We start from the raw sequence: 24,971 nt of genomic DNA on the forward strand, positions 1-24,971 counted from the left end.
CGGCAGTGTTACCATTTGGAATAACTCATTTACAAAGTTGGTCAAATTATTTTAATCTTATTTAAAAGCTAGAGGTATTCAATAACTTTCTTCCTATCTACTTGCATGCAATATCTGTGGTGACATGACATTGACATGATAAATAATGACGTGATTCGTTCGAGTGAGATTCACTGGCTTTACGTTTTACTTGTTCTAAATTTTTGTTGTGACCGATTGGCCTATTAGTGTCAAATTTTAAATCAATTAATCACAGAAGAAAGATCAAAAAATATTTTTTGTTTCTGAATAATTACTGCGCCAGAAAATCAGCTGACATACGTAAACAAAGGGCATGGTAGTTTTCTGTGAACTGCCATAATTGTTGCTACTTGTGATCCCTTACGGTAATTATGGACATTGATGGGTCCTCTATGCCAAATCCCCAAAATGTTGGGGAAATAGATCAGAATTTACTTCTTCAGTTTAGCTGTATGAATACTACGGACCGGGAAGAACTTATAGGTCAAATGCAGAGGCTACTGGGTCCTAGTTTGACCCACAACACAGCTAGCTTCTTTCTGGATATGAGCAATTGGTAATAATCTAACTATTATTTATTGTATACTTACTTAAATTGACTATAATTAACTATAATTTTGTTGTTGTTGTTGTTATAACTCTTTATTGTTCATAAAACATATGAAAATTACAATTAACAAGAGAAAGAGATGTACAAAGGCGAACTTATCCCTTAACTTATCTAGTTATTTTTTATGTCAAATGTTTCAGGAACCTGCAAACAGCAATATGTTGTTATTTAGACTATACTATACCACCAAAACTTCCATCAATGTCATTGAAAGCTGCTCAGAACCAGGAAACAGCTGTAAGTCCTGGAGCTTGGTAAGTTACTTGGCTGTTGAGCATAAAACTTAAAAAAACTGTAAGATACTTGACCAATTCAAAGATTTTAATCTCTGTTACAACATCTTAGCAAAATATGTTAAAGTTATTCATTTCATAATTAAGATCAATGATAAGTTAACTTTTTTTTAATGGGCAGCCCATGATTGCAAATTGCCTTATATTCATGCTAAAGTTTGATATAACTAATAACACAATTTGCTTATTATGCTGCCCATTGCTTATTATGGCTTCTAATTTTTATGGTACTAAATCAGGGACAAAGGATTTTACTGGCTATTCAGTATTTAAGTACTCAAACAAAGTCATTGTTTTATCAGTTAGATGTGTGACTAATAATAATGTCGTGTGTCACACACAACCCTTACATAGATACTTTTGTTACAGTTTCGAACAAAATTGGAATATTGCCAACACAGGGACTGAAGCATGGCCAGGGAGTTGTAGACTGATCCAAGCTGGAGGAGAGCATCTTGGTGCAATACCAATCTATGTGCCTCCATTACCACCTGGACATTCAACAACGGTCATGTTAAAGTTAATAGCACCTAGCAAGCCTGGCACACATAGAGGATATTTCCATTTAGTGACTGACAAAGGAGACCAAATAGGAGGTAAAATATCGTAAAATATGTAAAATTCTATTATTTATTTATTTTTGTTGGTCTACCTACTTTTAACTTTAAGTTAACCACCGAACACGTAAAATACTGTTTCTATTTTGTCATTCTGTTATGTTTTTTTCAGTATTATAAATTTAAATTCGAAATATGTATTCCTGATATTATCGTACATTTAGGCACAAATCATCCATAGGTGTTAGTGTTATTATAAGTATAGTTAATTCTAGTACAAAGAAAATAAAAAATAAATGTTATTTAGTTAGGTAAGTATTATTTCTTTCTCTGTGAATGCGAATACATATATTAGATTATAATTGTTAAATTTCTCATGTAAGTGAATTGTGAATATTCTTATGAGAAAAATAAATTCTTCTTTAAACCGAAATAGATAAGGTTTTTTTAGTACAACAAATATTTTTGTTGTACTTAATGAGAATGCAAAACTAAGCAGAGAAGAATGCTTGTTTGTGTGGTTTAATTAATGTGAACTAAACTAACTAACTTAGTGTGAACAATGCAATTAATAAATACAACAATGTATTTGCACACTGCAGTATTTAATTGTAGAGGAAACATATCTAGTGGCACTCCTTAAAAGATGGGCAACGATGAATCACAATTTACCTCTATGTAATAAATGATATGATAAATTATGTCATTGACATTATGAAACCTGAACAGATAAGCACCTATTATGATGAATTGCAATATAAGACAAGTCTGCAAGTTTGATATAGGTACTACTTTACACTTACGAAATTAGGACTTTACATTATAACTGATAAAAGGTTCTATTTTATATTGTAATCATTCTACATCTATTATTGGAAACAAAGGCTTTATTTTATAATAACATTTATGTGATGTGTGTCTCAATTTTTTTTATTATAGATACATTGTGGGTGGAAATAACAGTGGAATCAGAGATGACCATGGCCTTAGTGGAACAGCTGGCTGCTTTGCCCGTCCCCAGTAGTAGAGCTGAAGATAATACTACACCTAATGTTAGTCAGGTAAATAATGATTTTTTTTTTGCTCAAACATACCTACTTCATTTGATATCCATTTTTTTAACTTAAAAAATGTTTTAGGATTCCATAGTGTTAACATTAGTCTGTATAACAGTATTGGGCAATATGTAACCTAACTACAGATTACTGATTGTGGTTACATTTTGTAGTTAGTAATCTCAGCAACAGATTACAAAAAGTAACCATGAAATGTAATTAAAAATTTCAGTTACTAACTACAAATTGTAGTTGCAATCATGTTTACTTGATTACATTTTCTAACTACATACAGTATGTTAGTATGTAACATACTTAGCTTAGTACAAAAAGATATATCAAATGTAAAGACCACAGATAACAGCTCTATTAAGCCAAGTTCCTCAATCTGTATGAAAACCAACCATGTTACTTTCCTTTACAAGCTTTTATTTGCAATGTATTTGTGTATGTATGAGTCAAATGTTGCAAGTTATATTTGAACCACTTTAAGTGATTGTAAAACAAAACAAAATACATATTCTTTAAAATAAAGTAGTTAGATGTATCTTATTTAACGAGATTAATGTAGTTAGTAGTTAGGTTACATGTAACCTTAACTACTTGTAGTTAAAGTTACTTAACCACTTGTAATCTTAACTACTTGTAGTTAACTAATATATAATCGTAATCTGTAATCAGATTTCAAAATTTACTCTGCCCTACACCCCTACGGACTTATGTACTCTCTCTTTATCCTCCTAGCCGTATTTGGCTACAGCGACTAGTTCCTAACGCTGAGATCGCCGCTGATGTGCTCTCAGGTGGCTGACGTATCCGATTTTCGCACCGAATTTGTGCCCACACTCACTCTCAACAAATCAATAACCTTCCGACATAATTATACTGGATAGCTGCAGGTGGTCTAGCTTTCATCTCGTCGCGTTTAGCGTCCAGTTCGCCATGGCGGCCAGCCTCAAAATTACTCACTTTACCATGCACTGTATGCCTCTGCCAGGGTGTCCCACTTGGATGGATCAATGTTGGCTCTCTTCATATGTCGCTTTAGCACATCCTTGTTCCGCAGAAACTGCCAGTCTTGTAATTGCGCTTATTAATTGTAAAAGATGCGCTTCGCCACCCTGTTGTTAGCCATGCGGGAGACACGTCCACACCATTGCAGTTGCCGTCTCATTAGACAGGCATCTATTCCGGCGACGCTGGCACGCCTAGAACCTGCGTGTTTTTTTTAATTTGCATTACTTTCTGTTACAGATGCCACCACAAGATGACCAAATGTGTTGATACAAATTGGTGCCGTCACAATATATTTTTTAATTTAATCTGAACTTTTACATCACAAAATGTTGATAACTTTATAATTTTCTTCACTCAATCTTTTATTTAATGGATTTATTTTTATTTATAGATCAATAATGCATTTTGTAGATTTTAAATTATTATTTTATTATATTGATTCAGAATTGGCAGTTTAACAAAATTTGTAAATCATTTGATTGGTATAAATTGTACAAATTGGTTACTTAGGAAATAAGTAATGTACATTGTACAGTTCTCCAATTGTTAAATAGCTGTAAGATGATAAATAATATGAATTTGTTAGATATTAATGAAAATTTTCCAAAAACATTTGTAATAAGTGGATATTAGCATCACTTATTTTCTTATTTATAAAACTGCATTGCCAATAAGTAAAAATAAAAATTGGGGTTTCATTTTTAGTTGTAAAACATTTGTAATAGTACAATTTGGAAAAAAAATAAATTTATAGAAATGATATTATCAAAAATTTAATACTTTCAAAACTGACACCTATTTTTGTATGAATATTAATAAAGGCTGAACAGGAATATAAAAAAACGTGACGCGAGGGCAGCACTTCTACGTTTTATATTGCAACATTCTTTACACCTAACTATACAATACCTACCAGTCATTCAGAACAGTGTTGGTGATGTTATTTAAAGGAATATTTCACTCAGGCTTTTTCTATGACCAATACTTTTATAACATTGTGAATTATTTTCCTTCGAAGGCTTTGGATAACCTTCGGCATTTTAACGCACAAAAACACAAAATAACACTTTAATTTGAAATACCACGCGCAAACATCGTTAAACTTTGACAGCAATAGACAGATGTCATTTGAATGAAGTGTTACCAGTGCAAAAAATTAGTTCTATTGGTTTTCGCAATATGGCGAGGTTTTTTATAATTCTGGTCAGCCTTTACTATTATCATTTAGAAACATACTAATAATACTATACGTAATATCTATGTTTTATATTATAAAACAAGCTTTAAACAGCCATTTCCATATCAATTTTGGGATGTGGATTGTAATCTTTGATAATGAAGTCTTCATATTTGAAATCATCGATGGACCCCACTTTTCGAGCAAACTCCAATGTGGGGAAAGGCCTCGGCTGCCGCTCCAGTTGGACTTTTAATGGCTCAATGTGATTCAGATAAACATGAGTGTCGCCTGTTGTATGCACAAATTCTCCAGCCTGTAAAAATGGGCACAGAAATTTGAATGAATCTTGGGTCTAAAAATTGATGTGACAATTTATGGATTGCTCCCAAGACAGATTTTACTGTCATCAGACATAACTTTCAACCCAGATTTGATGAGTTAACGATTTGCAAGCCACGAAATGAGAGAGAAGAGAATTCTACATTCTATACATGGTTTTTTTAGCATTAGAAGGGAGGTAAGTGATGTTGATGTGTCTTTTATTGAAAAATGCTTGAAAAAAAAGTCGGCAAATATATAACTAATAACAATTATATAGCAAGGACATTATGGTCATTTGAATTTCTTGATTTCATAAGTTTTTTTTAAAACATTTTTCAATAAAGACTCCTCAAGATTGTTTACTCTTTCTAATGCTAAAATAATTGAAGTATAGTCTCGACTGCAAAGTCAAAATATCTCTATTCAATTTAGGCTATAACAAGCACTTATGAATGTCAAAAAAAATCTACCACCCATTCGGAAAAACCTCTGTTGGGAAGAATTCGGCAAGAAACTCAACAAGGTATATTTTTTTAAACAGATTTACAATATTATTAAATGATATCCATACATCACAAGTATTTAACACAACTTTATTTTTAACACAGTAGGTTCGTTATTTGAAGGGATTGCTAATGCGCTCATCTAATACCAATTTTGAGGGCTCTTGAATGTGTGGAACAATAGATAATTTTGTATGTAGTGGGCCAAATTTTGTGCCGCTGAGTGTAGGTTGACTGTACACTCACCTCAAGCCCTGTAATGTGTGCAATCATGTGGGTCAAAAAAGCATAGCTAGCTATGTTGAAAGGCACACCAAGTCCCATGTCAGCACTTCTTTGGTACAAAAGGCAGGACAGCCTGCCATCTGCCACATGGAACTGTGCCAGGCAATGACATGGGGGCAGAGCCATTTTGCCAAGATCAGAAGGATTCCAGGCACACATCAGCATTCTTCTATCAGCCGGGTTTTTTCTGAAATTCAAACTTTTTTAACAGAGTTCTAGTATTCAAACTTCAAGAAAAGATAAAATAATAAATTAAATACATACTTTATTGTGTCAATTATATTTTGCAGTTGGTCAATTCCTTGGCCTGTATAACTTGTTTTAGCATCTACATATTGAGCTCCACTGTGTCTCCATTGAAACCCATACACAGGTCCTAGGTCTCCTGTAAATGAGGAATAAAGCTTTTAAAAGGCCATCATATCAGAAGTTGCATATCAAATCAAAAATGTTTTAGTCAACAAACCTTCTTCTCTATCCACAAAACCTAGGTTATCAAGGAAGGATCTTGAGCCGTTGGCATCCCATATATGGACTTTCTTAGCGGCAAGGGCCTTGGCATCAGTAGAACCAGAGATCATCCAAAGTAGTTCTTCTAGAACGCCTCTAAAGAACACTCTTTTTGTGGTTAAAAGGGGCAATGTGTTGTTCTTAAGTGAATATCTTTGCATTGCTCCAAATATAGATTGAGTGCCAACACCAGTTCTATCAACTCTCTTGTCACCTAAAACGTTTATTTTTTACATGAAATAATGGACAGTTGACTTACTTGATTTGATGGGATTATTATTGCCCATTCAAAGATATCTTACCGGTGTCAATTATCTGCTTTATGAGCCTGATGTACTGGTACTCATCATGTTGTTCAGCAATGCCGTTGGTTTCCATGATAGATTACTGTTAGAGCTTCTTTAAAGTATTATTATTAATATTAGATTATCCGGTCTTATTCTTCAATAAAATCGAGAAAAGAAAACGTTTACTTCCTTTCTAAATCTGCTGAATCGCCTGAATCTACCAGTTCTAGCACTGGCCGTGCGCGCCAAAACTTCGATATTGACATTGACAGTGACAGGACAGGTAAGTTTTTGTTCTTAATCTAGCCTTGCAGCGTTTTGTTCTATTCGTGTTTTCCCAAATTTTGCATTTTATTCCAGTGACAACATTTCTGTAACATATATTTAATAAAGTATTCAATTTAATATTTAAATATATTTCTCATTAAATTTAGTTAAAATAAAATGTCTTTCTTTTTGCTATTATGTATTCAAAGTCAGGGTTTTGTAACGCCCAAAACAATTTGTTTAGCTGTAACCATGGTAACCGAAAACATTTAAAGGTATAATTTGAAAAAAAAATACAATTCATAAATTTCAAACAAAACAGGTAATTTTATTTATCATAAAATTTGTGTAAAATAAAGATAGCGTTTGAAACTTTTCTATTCGTGTGAAATTTGCGATTTGCGTATTCCTAAATACGGGATAACGATAACTGAGTAGAGTAAACACTATGTCAAAGTAAATAATAATGTGTTTGATCCAGATTCTACGAAAAATGCCAGAGCGCGAAGCGCCCTGTGTTGAGCTCGGCAATGCACCAGAGACGCCGAGTGTGGGGCCTTCACCTTCGCCGTCTGTCTCTAGTGCCAGCTCATTGGAACCGCAGAACATACGACCTACTCCTTTGTTTAGGTACTTACCTTCTTTTGAATTTTGAAGCGTAGTAAAAAATGCTTTGTTTGTTTAAGCGTTTTCAGCGTATGTCGTGGTGGCTTAATGGTTTGACCTATTAGCCTCTCAAGCCGAGGATTGTGAATTCAAACCCGGGCTCGCCCCTATTTATTTTTCAAAATTTATGTGCGAAATTACCTACGATACAGATTTACCGCGAGCTTTACGGTGAACGAAAACATCGTGAAGAAATCTGCACAAAACTAAGAAGCAATTCATTTTTTTTTAACCCCCGACGCAAAAAGATGGGTGTTATAAGTTTGACCGCTATGTGTGTCTATGTGTCTGTCTGTGGCACTGTAGCTCTTAAACGGGTGAACCGATTTGAATGCGTTTTTTTTTTATTTGAAAGCAGGTTTTCTAGCGATGGATCTTAGACATGTTTTATCAAAATCGGTTCAGCCGTTTCAAGATCATCAGCTCTTTTGGTTCGCTGCGGTAGGAATCTTAGACGCATAATGGGTATTTAGCGGTCCCCCACACCGACGACGCTTAGATAGAAAAAATATTACTAGGTACTTATACTAAATTAACTTAGGCTAATTTTGCGGGAAATCAGCATAGTCCCCGCGGGTTAGGGATATACGAATTCTTCGCAAATGAAGTCGCGGGCAACAGCTAGGTAGTGCATAATTATTTATTACTTTTTAGTTGTATTTTTTGGCGGCGTTTTTTTCGGGCGTTTTTTATATTTTTGCTGGCGTTTTTTTGTGTCGGGGGTTTTTAAGTTCCCAATCCGCACTGGGCCGTATGTTAGGCTGGAGTGATGATGATGATGATGATGTAATGAAATTTTTGCGATAGGGCTCTCGCTATGACACCGCCCGAACCGGATCAACCACCCGGGCAGGATGAATTAGAACGAAGATTACCAGGCTACCGGCGCATTGTTATACCGCGCGATTTGACCCTAATCGAGTTACTGGTAAGTAGCAGTAGGTAAATAACAAGTCTTTTATTGCAAATTTTGTCACAATAAAAATAATAATCTGAGTATTTACCTACCTAACTATTATATAAGTTAGGTACTTACTGGGATCTAGGATCTCAGCTTCTGAATATTTTTTTTCGCACTGGGCACTTACCTATACCTACTTGACATCAGCTGACAGTATCTCGCTGTTGTATTAGCTTGCTTTGAATGTAGCATAAGGAGGTCTGCCTTCTCTTAGGCTTAGCATAAACGCTGGAGCGATTTTAGCCCACCGTCTCTTTCTCAAGCGATACTCCGAAGAGGTATGGCGCGCTAAATCCGGTGCGTGGTAAAGCTTTTAGTAGGTAGGAATATCCAGCTGCAATTGTATCATCTAGAAACAATCGAGTGGCGCGAATACAGACGAGGAGGTGCTCCGTATTCGTGAGGTGCGGCTGCGCGTGGTGGCTGAGCAAATAGGGCTCCGACGGTTGCACGTTCTGGCTCCGCGTCTACGCGCCCTCACACTAGACGGGAGCGCTGTCTCTTCACTCCGGGACCTCGGCATTGGGCTGGTGCACCTAAGGGTATTGTACCTATAAAAATAAAAGTAAAGACTGTATTGAAATGATTACCTACCTAATGCAAAATTTTTCAAACCAATACGCTACCTAAATACTCAGCGGTACAAAATTTGGCCCACCCTTCATACAAAATTACCGATTCTGCATACATTTGAAGGCCAGATTTTTTGCCGCTCTGTATATTATGAACGGGTAGATAAGAAGAGCCGAAACCCCATTGGAGATTTAAGAGCGTTTATACCTGCTGAACTGGCAACGTTGCATTTTTATTAGTTTTTCTTGATTATTGCATAAAAAATGAATGAAAATTAAAAATGTAGTCTGATAAACTCTTCTTAATATATAAGTTAATGTGTCTACTCCAATAATTATCCGTGCTAGACTTTTATATTCTTAAAAACGAACTAATGTTTATGACCGGTTTTTAAAGAAAATAAAAGTCTATCACGAATAATTATTGGAGTAGACACATTAATTTATTTTAAGAAGAGTTCTATCAGACCACATTTTTAATTTTCATTCATTTTTTATGGATTCATCGAGAAAAACTAAAAAAATGCACCGTTGTCAGCTCAGCAGGTAAAAAACGCTATTAAAGCATTTTTCACTACTCGTTGATACATTTTGTGACAGATATCTGCTGTAATACCGTCTCTGTTTGTTTTGTCTGAATAAACAGACACTGTACTTATCACATTTTTCTGGCGCATAAAATTGATCGACGAGTGGTGAAACTCGTGGTAGTATCGAAGATATCACAATTAATTAGGTAGGCCTCACAATGTGACGATCTGACCCTGCAAGAGCATAAGAATGAGAACACGAATTTCTATTAATCCGGAATATGGAATCACATCTTTGCTTTGGCACCGAATACTTAGTACTGTCGTCAGTACTATTATATATTCTGTGGTACTGTACTACGTGGACTAGGTATATAATGTAGGTATGTCAACCACAGTTTAACAAATCATGGAAAACTTTCACAAGGTGTTCAATTGAACTAATCCGATCCCTGGCTGAAATAAACGTATCTAGTCTAGATTAATTTTGTGATACTTTGTATAGAAATAAATTATATCCAGATGCTAAGCGTTAACCGATGTGGCCTGACATGCCTGGACGGAGTGTGGGGTCTGAGCGCGTTAAGAGAATTCCACGCCGCTGGCAATAAACTCCAGGATTTACAGCCTCTGGCTGCGCTTCAGAAATTGCACACACTAAGTTTGGCTGAGTGAGTAACTTTCGAATACTTTCATAGATTCTGTTTAGGAATTGGCTAATAATTTTACTACCCGATTCGGGATGTGAAAGGTATAATTTTAAACGGTACTGACTCGACTCGGACATTTAATAAATAAATAATAAATAAATATCATGGGACACTTGACACCAATTGACCTAGTCCCAAACTAAGCAAAGCTTGTACTATGGATACTAGGCAACGGATAATCATACTTATGTAGATAAATACATACTTAAATACATATTAAACATCCAAGACCCGAGAACAAACATTCGTGTTATTCACACAAATATCTGCCCCGGCCGGGATTCGAACCCAGGACCTCAAGCTTCGTAGGTTCTCAAGGTTCTCTAACCACTTAGCTATCCGGTCGTCAATAGTACAACAATAGTATTTTGACTGTCAAAACTATATAGTCGGGCGTGCCTACCTTAGCACCAAGATAGTAACACTTCGCGATATCTTCTAAGTGGGTCCCTTTCACCTAGGCTTTCTAATATTGCGGTAAAGCGTCCTCTTCAAAATTATACGCACTATAAAATTTTTGCCTTTTTAATCGACTTTAAAAAGGGGCGAGGTTCTTATAATTATTTGTTTGCAAGTTTTGGTTTTTAATTTGTAATAAGTAAGTTTATTTGCACTTAAAAAGCACCATTTGGTAAAATGGAATTGATGAAAGGACACAGACTGCATCGAACCTACTCAATAATAAATATTCGATTAAGTATCTATTTTAACCACTACTACCTATGCCGAAGCAAGGAGAACTGTTAAATTATTAACGTCCTGCATCGGGAAAAGAAATATTTAAAAAAAATGTAGATATTCTATATTTATCACAAACGTAATTAAGTACCTATTAAAAAAGCGAAGATTAGTTTATTTATAGAAGAAACTAGCTTTTGCCCGCGGCTTCGCCCGCGTAGAATTCGATTATCGCGCGCTGTTCCCTCGGGAACTGCATTTTCTCGGGATAAAGAGTAGCCTATGTCACTCTCTGGCCCATAAACTATCTTTATGCCAAAAATCACGTCAATCCGTCGCTCCGTTTCGACGTGAAAGACTGACAAACATACATACAAACACACACTTTCGCATTTATAATATTAGTATAAGTATATAAGTATTAGTAAGGATGGATGGATTAAACCTAGGTACTTCCACTTGTGCACCACAGGCATTACGTAACGTCTGTGATGGTTTCCTCATTTTTAAATCGAAATTAATCTACAGGGTTTATATGGTAAAGAAACAATGTTCAACAATTTTAGCAACCCGATAGCAGAGTCAGGACGTCTCTGGACCCTAGGGGTGTGTGGCTCCCTCCGCCACCTGACACTGCGAGGGACCCCAATGGCGGCAGCCACGGACTACCGTGCGCGGGTTGCGTCGGCACTGCCACTGTTGCTGTACCTGGATGACCGCCCATTGCACGTGGTTGGTGACGAAGGTAAGGCAAAATCATCATAGAAAGGTTCGCGATCAATATTCTGGCCTGAGGTCGTATTGCCTAACGTTTCTGGCGCTCGTGATCGCAATCATGTGACAGTTTTTGTATGCGAAAACTGTCATTTATTTGATTGTGATCGCGAGCGTCAGAAAGGATTCGATTTGTAGCATTCGAAGATGTCGGATGTAGACAATATCTAAATTTGCTATTTCTGTTTCTTTGGCTAGTTGAAGTATAATTTTGATAGTGTTTTATGCGGCGATTAACCTTAACAGTGAACAGTGATCCCAAAATTCTATATTGCTCTCGTGTCTAACATTTTTTAATGCGCAAGTGGTCTCCACGTGGTTTCTGGAATTTTACTATCAAGTTGCAAAAACTACAATTACCGTACAACATCCCTCTCAAAGAGAGTTTACCTTGACACTGGCGAAATTGTCCTATTAATTAGGACAGAAAAGCCATATTTTAAAGGAGAAGAAGAAGAAGAAGAAGAGCGTCAGAAACGTGATCGCGCGAGCGTCAGAAATGTTCGACAAGATTTACTTTGTAGCATTCGAAGATGGCGGATGTAGACGATATCTAATTTTGGTATTTCTGATAGTGTTTTATGCGGCGATTAACCTACAGTGTACAGTGATCACAGAATTCTATATTGCTCTTTAAAATTCTATTTGGCCCACGCATCATACATAATTACCTATTCTGCATACATTTGAGGGCCAGATTTTTTGCCGCTCAGTCAGTTGGTAGGTATATTTCTCACACCGTCTAAGGATCTACGCATTGCAGGCTGGCGCGGGTGCATGGAGCGGGCGCACGCCTGCGGGCGCGGGAACATGTAAAATCCGCCGCATGCAGTTTTGCGCTGCTCATAGGTACTGTTTTTCAATAGGCGTCCACCCACCCGCTCCGTGCAGACCGTGTCAGCTAGCTTTGATGGCTTTGATGCCCTAAGCAATCCACGCCTGTGCCACTACCCCTTGAATATTTATGAAAGACGATAGAGATAATGAGGCACGAGCGAGCGTATTTTCAAAAATACTTACCTTTTATGTGCTAACAAATTTGTTTTTGTTGCTGTTTATGGTGCCCCCCAAGACATAATGCCCTAAGCAATTGCTTAATTTGCTTATGGGCTATCCGGCACTGCAGCTAGCATAGGCTCTGAATGAGGTTTGATTGTGTTGTCATTGTCAGAGAGCTCTCTGGAACCGGAGCTCCGCGCCCTCCAGTCAGACACCGACAGCGAGTGCGAGGCCGACACGACTGCCCCGTCAATGTCGCCAGAGGCTTTGACGGAACCACAACCCGGCACTTCAGGAACTCTGGGCGTGGAGGAGGTATAAAGTATGAGCTTGAATGATTATTGCCTAACTATCAGATGTGTGATACATTGGGTTGTAAGGCCATGCATCGTAATGTCGAAAGCAAACTCATATAGGTACTTACCTCTTTAAGTACTACGATCGTTGTAAAACCTTTATGAAATAGGTGCAATTCTCGTATTGTACTAAAATAAGAACTAAAGGAGGCACCTCTATCTATACTATAAGAATGCTTAAATAGTCTAGAACAGTTTTTTTTATGGCCAATGAGGAAAATGATAACAATAGAGATAGAAAAGAGAGAATATAGAGCCAGGGTCTATATTGGAATCCATAATATCTTGCCCTAATTTTAAAATCCATAACATCTTTTGTCATAATGATATTTTGCCATAATAACGTTTGCCATAATGTACATGCCATAATATTTTTTGTCCTAATATTGAATACCCTAATGCTTATTTGCACTAATTTCGTAAGTACTGATTATCACATGTCCTAATTGTCAATGAGGGCTATCGTTTTTTGTCTCACTAGATGGCGCACTGTTGCGTGAGGTTTTTAAGTATGGCTTTCAAAGTCTGTTATTATGGGCGTGAAAACAAAGTTTAGATTAAAATCATATTTAATACAACTTAAAACCGTACTATAAAAATATTGAGCATGCCACAGTGTTGCATAGTCCCGTTTTGTTCGGAAAAAAGAGGACAAAGGTTTCCGAAAGAGAAAACTGTCTCAAAACACAGACATTCATTGCCCCGGAACGCATATTTGCCATAATTCGTTTCAGATATTACAAAATATTCACAAAATTTTTCTTATTAAAAATAAACCCGCGTAGCTCACTCAAAAACTATGAGATTTGACATTTCGGAAACCTCACGCTACACTAGCGCCTCTAGTGGCGAATTCATTCGCGATAGCCCTCATTCATTTTTGTCCTACCGTTGTAATAAACTAAAAAAAAATGGGTCACTTTTTATTCATTCATTCATTCATGTCAGCCGAAAGACGTCCACTGCTGGACATAGGCCTCCCCCAAGACTCCACTCAGACCGGTCTTGTGCTTTTCGGATCCACCGCGATCCCGCGATCTTAACCAGGTCGTCGCTCCATCTTGTTGGAGGCATACCGATACCGACAGCTCGTCTCCCGGTCCGCGGACGCCATTCGAGAACCTTTTGACTCCATCGGCCATCAGTCCTGCGAGCAATGTGCCCCGCCCACTGCCACTTCAGTTTCGCAATTCTTCGGGCTATGTCGATATCACATCGTATTAACGATGGGTCACTTTTTATGAATAACTAATTCTAAATAAAATACTTTTTTGACTGCTGTTCGTTGTTGTAGGGGTCGCAATTTTAACCTAACCTACTTTTCTAGCTGCGGTTCATTTCTGTTGGGGTCGCAGTTCTAACATAATCTACTTTTCTGGCTCGCAAGTCGCTGTTATCCAACAAGTGCTCTGTTATGGCATTTAATATTATTACTCGTAAGTTTTATGTCTTACTATATTAGTACAAAACATATTAGGGATTTAGAGTATTAGGACATGTGATATTATGGTTTATGATTATTAGGACAAACGATATTATGGATTACGAAGGAGACCCATAGAGCCATTCTCAATATTGCTAACTATATATTTTGCTTTAGCTGAGGCATGGAAGAAGTGAGGAAGAAAGCCTTAAAAATGTATGTCGTTTAGAGCCCTGAGCTGGGTCCGGACGGGGATTCCCTGGAGTGTTACCGCCCGGCGGAGCACCCGCGCCGCCGGCGGCGACCCGCCACCAGCGCGTGCGCCGGGACCCGACCCGCGCGCGCCGCGCTGCCGCCACGCCCGCGCACGGCCCTCGCACCGCGAGAGAAGCCCGGCCCGAGCCGGCTCCATGTCATGAGTACGCTTATGGGTAAGAGTTATAAATAATTACTTTGCTCAGCCGAGACCTTCGTATGATAGTACTAAAAATAATTACTTTGCTTATCCACGATAGCTATCTCTGCAACAAATGTGTGTTCATGCAGCTCTTCCGCCTCCACGCTGTAAGAACACACACTAATCACACAAACTCTACTAGTACCATCACCACCACCCCACCACCACCACCACACCTAGTTAACTGACTCAACTACAGTCATTCTCAGAGCAAGCAAATACAATCGTTCAGTACTTATCTAGTTAGTATGAAATAAACCATTGAAGTATTTGACTAAATGAAATATTTGATGACCTACTTATGATATTTGATTATTTAATTTAAAATACTTATTTTTTTAAGATTTTTTTATAATCAAGATTAGACAGAGAAAGAAATACTGACAATCTAACAATAACGTAATGCTGGTGACAGACGAGGAGTGGCGTTGTAGTGGGAGCGAGTTGACGTCACGCGGCGCGGTCTGCGGCAATTTGGCGCACGCGCTGCGCCGCGTGCCGGACGCGAGGCGGAGGAGCTTGGGTAAGTAAGGGCCTATCTATGCTAGCCAGGGGGCACTACGAAATTCGAAGTTCGTGTCGTACCGTCCCTCTCACTCTCGTTTTAATAGTACATTGTGCATTAAGGGTCGTAAGAAGGGGGATTACTAATGAGTTTGTAATCCCTTTACGGCCCGTGATACACACAATGATTTTCATCACATTGCCAGGACAAAAAAATGCGGACATTTTGTCCCGTTGTCTGTCTGTAGTCAAATCTTGCAAGTTAAATTCGACCAACTTCTAGTAGTCGGACTTCTAGTAGTAGGAAATTTGGCATACATACTTACTGTAATAAATTTGGCCAAGTCGAGTGCGAAGCAAACACTGCCGTACCATCCTTTACTGGAACCATTTCGCCGCATTTTCAGGCCCCTATTTGAGAACCTCTGGATAATACCAGAACGCAGAAATTTTCGTCACCCAGTAAGCTATAATCACATACTTAAAATCCAAAATTTCAAGTCTGTAGGTCATTTAGTTCCAAAGTTAAGCGAAAGCAAAGTTTCGCATTTATGACACTCACTCACTCACTCATGATCATCAAAATAGAACTAGTACTTGCTTCCCATAAACTCAGAGCTGAAATTTGGTACAGAGTTAGGGTTTAATGGCCACATAAAGGGAAAACTATAAAAACTAGGATAATCGAAGATCTGGAGTACATGGTGACCCTGATTAGAAAACACAAGAGTTCAACCAAACTATTAGAGATCGACATACCGCCTTTACAAAAAAGTATACTATAAAGAATGTTTATATTGTCCGCGTATTGAGTCTCCACATTTACTGGATAAGACTCAACATTCTTTATACTTACGTTAGTGGGTACAAGTCAACGGCCAAGTCACACAACATTAACTATAATAATAAAGAAATCGCAGTAAGGAACCTTGACTTGGCACGACTTTGTCTAGATTTCATTACTTTTTAGAGATAAACAAGCAGCTCCATCGAGACTTGGCTAGTTTTTAACAAGATGTCTGGACGGAAGTCTTCAACGGTTAATGTATCGACTTGAAATTTGGTAGTCCAGCAATAGAAGTACAGTCAGCAAAAAACCTTGTATTACAAATGTTTTTTTTTTACCAAAAACTTATTATATAGATTTTGTACCTACTTATTTAAAAGAATATTAGGAGGCCTTTTTATAAGAACGACTCTCAAACAGTGACAAGTGCCATTACATATACACTCGTATCAGCTCTTGTGAATCGACCTACAATACTTACAGTCAAGCTCAAGCTCAAAAGTAGCTTAACCCCGTACTACTTTGTCACCGTCATTAATTCAAAACATTCTAAGCGTCGCAACCCAGTGTTCTTAGGTGGTTTATTGTGACAACGTAGTTAGGTAACAAGTATTCAGCTAGTACCTTTCAGTTTGACTGTCCTACTATCTTACATTTTGATAGTTTAGTTATTACGGAACTAAAAAAACTAAGGTTAATAATGATCTACTTATACTTATCTACATTTTGGAATATTCTGGGAATTTTCAGTCAACTTTGAGCAGTTTCTGCCGTTAAGGTTATTTCACTGAAATGCTCATTGATAGCTTTATTGTAACGATTAATTTAAAAATTATTTTCAGTTTTAACCCTTTACCAGACCCCTTAGAACTAGCGTGTCTTCATACGTACTTTATATACTGTTACAACCGTATTTAACGCCTTGTAAAAAATGTATTTACGAAAGTCGGAGATGTTCCTTTAAACCAGAAATAAAAATGTGGGTTACGGTTATCCCATCGCCTGTCTAAGTAATTAACTGTCATACTCGATTTTGTCTTATTATATTCTTGATCAGGCGATGGGACATATTCATCCCACATCTTATTCTTCAGGGAAAGTCTTTAAAAGGAGATTTTACAGCTAGGTATGTACATGAATTCGCTCTAGGTTGAACACAAAAACATTTTTATTACTTACGCGAGTTTTTATGACTCGACAAGACAATTTACCGGGCCATGGGAAGAATAGCTCCCGCACAGTTAAACTCTAATAAGGCCATGGGATAATGTCAACCCACATCCTAATTTTGGTCATACACAAAAATGCATGAATATTTAGCAATGTTTAAGATTACATTACCTTTCAACACTCAAAATCTATAAAATATCAAAAAATTGTTCGATCTATGTACTTCTGTTTCATAGAAATTAAGGAAAGTGTTCCAATTTCTCCGTAGTTTACTGAAATTAGAGTTCAAGTGAATCTAAACGGCTGCCAAAGATATATTACGCGATTTATAAGCGTGTTGTGAATGAAGATAATAGAATACTATTTTCAGGGATCGACAAAATATTTTGTAGGTTTGGAGTTAAAACCTGACTACGGTAACCGATATAAGATGTGGGAGGAATATATCCCTTCGCCTGGTAAAGGGTTAAATGCCGTATCAATGCGCACAATGCGAATGCAAATGTTTATATTTGTTACACCACCAATAGAAATGTGTACACTTTCTCCTCCTAAGAGAACGCGCATCGGAACCGCGTTCCGCGTGTGCTATATTCGTATATAAAGCGTAATCTGGTGAGCTACTATGAAATTCGAAAATTGAAGATCGTATAGGGCCCTCTCACTCTCGTATTAAATAATATTAGCGTCAGCGGGACGGCAAGATACAAAGTTTCGAATTTTGCATTTTGTAGTATAGGGCCTGTTGGTTAGTACTACTGTGCCCTTAGTGTAAGTTTTCGGTACAAAATACGTCTCGATCGAGTTCGCGTCAAAATCTCAATTTGTATGGAAACACGAACATCGCAAACGTTCCGCGAGAGGCGCTGTTCGTGTTTGCATACAAATTGAGATTTTAAACGCGAACGCGATCGAGACGTATTCTGTAACCGAAAACTTACACTAAGGGCACTGGTCACGACACGACACGTCGCACGCTCTTAGGATGACACAACACTTCGTATATTTTGCTTTGTAGCAGGGCTCGTCTAACATTGAATAATTTTCTAAATTCGGCCGTTTAAAGCGTATAATTTGATTTGACATACCTACTTAAAAAATGTAAGGAATCCTCGGTGCGCGTGTCCAACGACTTGGCTATGGCTAATATAACATACCGGAAGACGAAGCGTTGGCAGGCCTCCCACTAGGTGGACTGACGACATCGTGAGAGTTTCGGGCAACCGGTGGATGCATGTTGTCGTTCATTGTGGCGTTCTAAGGGGGAAGCCTTTGTTCAGCAGTGGACGTCTGCCGGCTGATGATGATGTAAAACGGAATAGATTTCATCACATGAGAAATGCGGTTTCCAATGCAGCGGGGTGTGAAAGCTAGACTTGACTAGGTTCGTTCAAGTTCGTTATGTAATTTTAATAGTGACTTTAGATATCTGATCTCACTATACTTTCGTAAAATCAGAATTTGAATCGGAATATTTTATTTGTCCAAACATAAGGCTTATAAATTATAATGATTGTATAAATATTTGTTTGATGATTTGTTTATTGGCGTACAAAAAGCGTTCATTAATTATTATGAAGGATTATGAAATGAAGCATAACAATTAAAATATGGATTAAAATTTGGATATAATCTCAATATTAATTTCGGAAACTTCTGTTTCATTTGCATCTTTACCCGTAAAAACTACGGTACTGTCATCACATCAACAAAAATATCGTAGTTATGGATTGATGAGGACGGTACCATCACAAACGGTACAAAAGAAAATCACAAACAAACATTGACAAACGGTCATGACGAGTAAACAAATCGCTATGGCTGGGTAAATTTCATAGGCTTTAAGCACACAAGCACACAACTTGGCTCTAAGTATTTGGCCAACCTTGACATAACACCGCTTTTCTGTAATCTTTTAAGACTTTCCTAGACCTTTATCACGTCACGAAAGGATCATACTTAGTTAAATTGTAGTCGTTTCGTGTCGGGAGTCAAGATCTATTTCAGATAATTGGGCCACCACACCATTCTGGTAGCTTAGGATTTAAGCGTCCCGATTGCCTTAAATGGGCGCAACGTGCATCCATATACATATGTACTAAGTAATATTATAAATGTGTAAGTGTGTGTGTTTGTGTGTTTGTATGTTTGTTTGTATGTTTGTCCGTCTTTCACGTCGAAACGGAGCGACGGATTAACGTGATTTTTGGCATAAACTAACTAGTTTATGGGCCAGAGAGTGACAAAGGCTACATTTTATCCCGGAAAAATGCACAGTTCCCGAGGGAACAGCGCGCGATAACCTAATTCCACGCGGACGAAGTCGCGAGCAAAAGCTAGTACAATATAAATTTTTATGGACAAGTTAGGGCAAACAACGAGAGTATATTGTATGTAATGGTTATATTTTAAAATTTATAAATATTATGTTATATTAGGGCTATAATTGAAATTATGCCCACTACAAAGTTAACCTGGATATACTAATACTCGTACCTATATCGGTTATGCATAGGTAGGCGAACTTATCCTTGACATCATGTGTTTGATTATGTTTTGTGTAACTTGAGTGGACTTTGAACTTGTTACTTATGCACATGCAGTCGCATTAATCAATGAGTAGTGTGTCTATAATGTGCATAAGTAAAAAAGATACATAATAATATGTAAGTACGACGAAAACTCAAATCAAAACAAAATACCTACCTACTAAGGTAGTTTAATCTCAAATTAAAAACGATTAAATAATTAGGAGCGGTAAATATACTACTATCAATCTTTATGAAAGTGGTCACATAATATAGTGTGACTAAATATGTTTACCCCAGATATTGAAATAAGAGATAAAAATAGGACAAATTAGTTGTCAAATTTGTCCAAATCCGCTTGTCGCAGACCGAACTAATGCTCACAACTCACCAGTTTTACATTACAAAAAAATCCCCGTACGTACATACTTTCTTGTTGGAGCAACTGGAGGTGCTGTACCTAATCATACTTACAACCATTATTGCATAGGTATTCGTAGGTCACAGAATAAATAAAATAGTACATATTAGATACCTTATTTTGATTCAATTTAACGGTTAACTACGAATTTAACGGTGCGAGTAGGTATGCTATGAATTGTTTTATTTCTATATACTATGTTTAGAGGTGTGTACGATTGTACTTTTTTTTTACTTTATTCTTTGCACTATCCAACCAACTGAATCGTGATCCACTGTGGAACCTTTTCATAGAAAAGAAGAAGAATTCATTAAGACTCCTACTGTGAGAACGTTCTACGGTGGGTCAGGAATCAAGGTACTAATGATTTGCTGAATTTTTCTTTTTGAGTTACATAATAATATCGAATGTTATTTTCCGTTACTATTATTTAAGTAAACCTACAAAATTCTACTCTAGGTACCTACAGAAGCTGAGTATGGCTAAGATATTAATGTTATTATGTTAGTCTTAGTTTATGCACTTAGTCCATTTTTGAACATGAAACTACCGTGAGACTCACTCATATTAAATGATATTATAACGGATAACTCACGTCTTAAACCGAGTTTAGCTCGACATGTTTCGGACTATTTCGTAGCCCTTCCTCTCAGGAGCACGCGACTCGGCGGCTGCCGCCACACGCACACTCAGTCCAATAGCCCGAAACATGTCGAGCTAAACTCGGTTTAAGACGTGAGTTATCCGTTATAATATCATTTAATATCACTTAGTCCATCTTATATAAATACGCTTAGGTACGCAACACACTACTACACTACACCTACAAAAGCCGATATAGACATTAAAAAGATAGCGAATAGATAAAATTTTCGTTGTTTTTATTTAACCAGCTTTCGTATAGCTACGAGTCGTATAGTTACATATGCGAGGTAGGTAGAGTCGTATAATACGACATCATCGCGGAAACTGTTCATTATAATGACGTGTAGTTGTTTTTACAATCGAATGTATGCGCGAAAATAATAAATCTACCAACAGGTTATAGGCCCCATGGTTATTCTAACAGGATACTTTTAAGTGGTTTAAAACAGGATATTTTACACCCGCAGTGGAAGAAGAGAGACTCTTACTGGAGCGAAGCATGGCTGAAGCCAAGAAAACGCTTGCTTCTGAGATCCCGCGCGCCCCGTCCAGTTTTGAAGACTGGGTCAAGTTCAAGGAACAGACCGGGTAACATTTTCTTGAAATGATACAAGAAGGAAGGACAGATGATTGGTCAGTTCTGTTTCGTTCAAACGACGAGGCACCAGAAAATATTTCAAAGCTAGCACCGCCCACCCATTACAATTCGTTCATAAGACCGTATCGCGTATGAGACATAAAGCCCAAAAATATAAAATGGATCATAAAAAGTTAACCAAGCGACTGAATACAATTATTTCTCCCAATTTAAGAAAATAAAAACATTTATTATTATTCTATATAATTTAGTGTTGAATTAAGAGAACATTAGTATGAATTTTTATAGTTTTCGACCTTTTTTTGAGCTCAAATCTAGATCGAGGAAATTTTCACTAAGTCTATTCACGTACGTTTTGTTTTCGAACTCCTACTTACTACATTATAAAATTATGATGAAAAATAATATTACTTATATTACAAGTTCATTCACGTACTAAATTTTATCTGCCATGTTCAAAATCTTGAAAGGAAAATTAACACGAGGGTGTTGCAAAGTTCAAATAAAAAATGTGCCAGCTTAGGTATGATAGGTACTTAGTTAGTTATACCGACCAGGGCTTGCTAACGTTACCAAATTCACACTATAAGTAACGTTAAATAACGGTAAAAATCATAAAAATACCTAGTACCGGTATTAAAATTTAACGTTAATTGGTAACTTAACATTATTTAACGTTACCTAATTACCGTTATTTTTACCGGTTAATTTACTTTACATTGTAGGGCTTGTTAACGTTACCCAATTCACATTATTATAACGATACCGAAGTAACACTATCGGTAATTTTTGCTATGCTGCCGAGTGCTGCCAATTTAGCGCGTGCATACTCGCTCGATAAATGAGGATAATCTGCCATTTAACGTTACCCAAGCTTACCGGTAAATAGTAATATAAATACCGTTAAAATGATTTAACAATACTTTTGAATTAACGTTAATTCAATGAATAGCTGATAACGTCACCATTTTTTTTACCAATAAATATATAATAAAAAGTTGTATAAGTAACGGTAAATCGTTTAACGTTAATTATGATTTAACGTTAAATCGGTTTGACAGTTGGTAACGTTACCACTTTTTAACGGTATTTAAAGCCCTGATACCGACATTTAACTGATTGCGATTAAGTTTAATACTGGTTCACAACAATTTGCAAGCACTTGCGTGTGAATTAATAATAATATAGCATAGGTACATGACGTGCTAACTAAATATAAGAGTGCCTATAGTTTTTCAAGATTCAAGACTTATTTCTATTTGTTTTTCTTTCCATTATCAGTCATACTTATTCCTTTAGAATATTAGAATCGAGCTGAAATTGTCTACGCTTGTTCTATATTTACTATTTACTGACTCTTATTAATATTATTTTGTATTTTCTAGAATCGACATCGATATAGATTTCAACGAAAGATTAAACGATGGGGATGCTACCAGAGCCATTGAACGATTGGAGAGCATAGAAAGGGAGACTCTAGAGCGACTAAAACAGGAAGCTGAAATGAAAGAGGAGACGTACAGTTGTAAAAGCGGCGGTGATATTGCATCAGTGGCGAGTTTCGAAGTTTCAAGTGACTGCGATGTGTGGACACGATTAGGGGATGGACCGATGGCCGATCCAAGACTCGAAGTCGACGTACTATTCAAAAACCTCATGACGACTACTGTTGAATCCAAACATTAAAAAGAGATATTACCAATGTGGATTGTTAGCTTTCTTTCTTCACACATTGTCATATTTCGTAACTCTCGCTCGATACGATAAAGAAATCGTATTTAATTGTGAATGTTTGATGTAAGATTGCTGTATAACATTTTGACCTAACTTTTGTTGATTTTAGGTGAGTGGAGACTTTCACTATTTTACAAATGCCAGGTAAGTATGTAGGTCTTTCTGTCGCTTACTTTTTTCTCGTCTTAGCCACTTGTCGTCGTACGTTGTATAGTTAGATAAATATGTAGGTACTTGTTATAAAATGTCACGCCTGTGGGTTTAGACATTGGAAAGTGTACGTACAGCATCGTATGATAGCTACATACCACACGTAGGTACCTATACTGATTGTTTCTCTTGCTTATTGAAAACTATGTCCACCAGGGAGAATATTTAGATTTATCATCGAAGTACATAGAAGGGTCCGATGATTATTTTCAGGTGGTGACCTAAATGAGTTAGACATGAGACATGTGGTTTTATAAGCAATATTTTTTATTTATATCTACTTGTTTTTAACCCACGAATAAAAAAATTATTACGTTTAAATTAGTTTTTCATTGAGATAATAATACGTCATTCCCTGTATTTTTACAAGCTTTTTATATGGGTGTTTAACATTTGGCCGATCAATCGATCCCGTGCGACTTTTTTCCCGTTCGCCATTCTACCTAATCTAACAAATGGGAAATCGTGTTTCCCATTTGACCGATGGTTTGACCAATCAATGGATCCAGTGAGACTTTTTTCCCATTCGCCATACTGATCTAACAAATGGAAAATCGTGTTTCTCGTTTGACCGATGGTTTGACCAATCAATGGATCCAGTGAGACTTTTTTCCCATTCCCCATACTCCTGTAACAAATGGGAAATAGTGTTTCCCGTTTGACCGATGGATTGACCAATCAATGGATCCAGTGAGACTTTTTTCCCATTCGCCATACTGATCTAACAAATGGGAAATCGTGTTTCCCGTTTGACCGATGGTTTGACCAATCAATGGATCCAGTGAGACTTTTTTCCCATTCCCCATACTCCTGTAACAAATGGGAAATCGTGTTTCCCGTTTGACCGATGGTTTGACCAATCAATGGATCCAGTAAGACTTTTTTCCCATTCGCCATACTGATCTATAACAAATGGGAAATCGTGTTTCCCGTTTGTCCGATCAATCGGATTTGCTTCACTAGGTTCGTTTCAAATCTTGTTAGGTACCTAATTACTTCTGATCCACACCTAGTGTTCGGATTGTCTTGAAATTTGGTATAGTATGAAGGTTGGATGATAATGCAAGTACCTACAGTCAGCAAAACAGCTTGTATTAAATAGTTAATTCTGCAACTGTATCGTAATAGGGGTCCTTAAAGCACGAGTTTGCATAATAGGGTCACATGAGTGTTTTAAGGCCTAATTACGTACAGTTGCGTACAATATTTTATCTATATCCATAATATTAAATCCTATCATCCTATTATGTGTTCAAGAACCATTGAGAATGACCTGCATTAACCAGAACTACGTATGTCTGCCCCACGAGCTGCGCCCTCCCGGTCACCCTCGGTGCTGTAA

The 24,971-nt window shown here is 37.1% G+C and overlaps 3 protein-coding genes across 4 annotated transcripts; 2 read left to right on the top strand and 1 right to left on the bottom strand.

Annotated features, from left to right (window-relative positions):
• The first annotated feature begins 96 nt into the window (after window positions 1-96).
• Window positions 97-4,313, top strand: LOC141444828 (protein ILRUN). The gene is made up of 5 exons (XM_074110538.1): window positions 97-577; window positions 772-885; window positions 1,294-1,520; window positions 2,421-2,542; window positions 3,791-4,313. The coding sequence occupies exons 1-5, from the start codon at window positions 393-395 to the stop codon at window positions 3,818-3,820; spliced, it is 678 nt and encodes a 225-aa protein (XP_073966639.1). The 5' UTR covers window positions 97-392; the 3' UTR covers window positions 3,821-4,313.
• Window positions 4,309-6,888, bottom strand: Ts (Thymidylate synthase). Its single transcript, XM_074110522.1, has 5 exons — window positions 6,655-6,888; window positions 6,309-6,566; window positions 6,107-6,227; window positions 5,804-6,029; window positions 4,309-5,046 (listed from the first exon to the last, which is right to left on the bottom strand). Exons 1-5 carry the CDS (start codon window positions 6,728-6,730, stop codon window positions 4,837-4,839), a joined length of 891 nt encoding a protein of 296 aa, XP_073966623.1. The 5' UTR covers window positions 6,731-6,888; the 3' UTR covers window positions 4,309-4,836.
• On the top strand, window positions 6,846-23,950 carry LOC141444791 (uncharacterized). Of its 2 annotated transcripts, none has more exons than XM_074110452.1 (11): window positions 6,846-6,922; window positions 7,388-7,536; window positions 8,380-8,500; window positions 8,887-9,075; window positions 10,158-10,306; window positions 11,590-11,768; window positions 12,969-13,111; window positions 14,805-15,006; window positions 15,448-15,555; window positions 21,555-21,675; window positions 23,071-23,950. In XM_074110452.1, exons 2-11 carry the CDS (start codon window positions 7,400-7,402, stop codon window positions 23,369-23,371), a joined length of 1,650 nt encoding a protein of 549 aa, XP_073966553.1. In that variant the 5' UTR covers window positions 6,846-6,922; window positions 7,388-7,399; the 3' UTR covers window positions 23,372-23,950. The 2 variants fall into 2 exon arrangements, with proteins under 2 accessions (XP_073966553.1, XP_073966544.1); XM_074110443.1 differs by lacking the exon at window positions 6,846-6,922 and adding an exon at window positions 6,993-7,228.
• Window positions 23,951-24,971: the final 1,021 nt, after the last annotated feature.

The sequence above is a fragment of the Choristoneura fumiferana genome, chromosome 2 (genome assembly GCF_025370935.1).
Source record: "Choristoneura fumiferana chromosome 2, NRCan_CFum_1, whole genome shotgun sequence".
NCBI classification, from domain to species: domain Eukaryota; kingdom Metazoa; phylum Arthropoda; class Insecta; order Lepidoptera; family Tortricidae; genus Choristoneura; species Choristoneura fumiferana.

Coding starts and splice junctions, on each gene's coding strand:
- LOC141444828 (XM_074110538.1), top strand. CDS start 393: ATGGACATTGATGGGTCCTCTATGCCAAATCCCCAAAATGTTGGGGAA. Junction 886..1,293: donor GCTGTAAGTCCTGGAGCTTG/GTAAGTTACTTG, acceptor CTTTTGTTACAG/TTTCGAACAAAATTGGAATA. Junction 2,543..3,790: donor CTACACCTAATGTTAGTCAG/GTAAATAATGAT, acceptor TTTCTGTTACAG/ATGCCACCACAAGATGACCA.
- Ts (XM_074110522.1), bottom strand. CDS start 6,730: ATGGAAACCAACGGCATTGCTGAACAACATGATGAGTACCAGTACATC. Junction 6,030..6,106: donor AATATAATTGACACAATAAA/GTATGTATTTAA, acceptor TTTGAATTTCAG/AAAAAACCCGGCTGATAGAA. Junction 5,047..5,803: donor CACACATTACAGGGCTTGAG/GTGAGTGTACAG, acceptor CCATTTTTACAG/GCTGGAGAATTTGTGCATAC.
- LOC141444791 (XM_074110452.1), top strand. CDS start 7,400: ATGCCAGAGCGCGAAGCGCCCTGTGTTGAGCTCGGCAATGCACCAGAG. Junction 8,501..8,886: donor TGACCCTAATCGAGTTACTG/GTAAGTAGCAGT, acceptor TGTATCATCTAG/AAACAATCGAGTGGCGCGAA. Junction 13,112..14,804: donor GAACTCTGGGCGTGGAGGAG/GTATAAAGTATG, acceptor TATGTCGTTTAG/AGCCCTGAGCTGGGTCCGGA.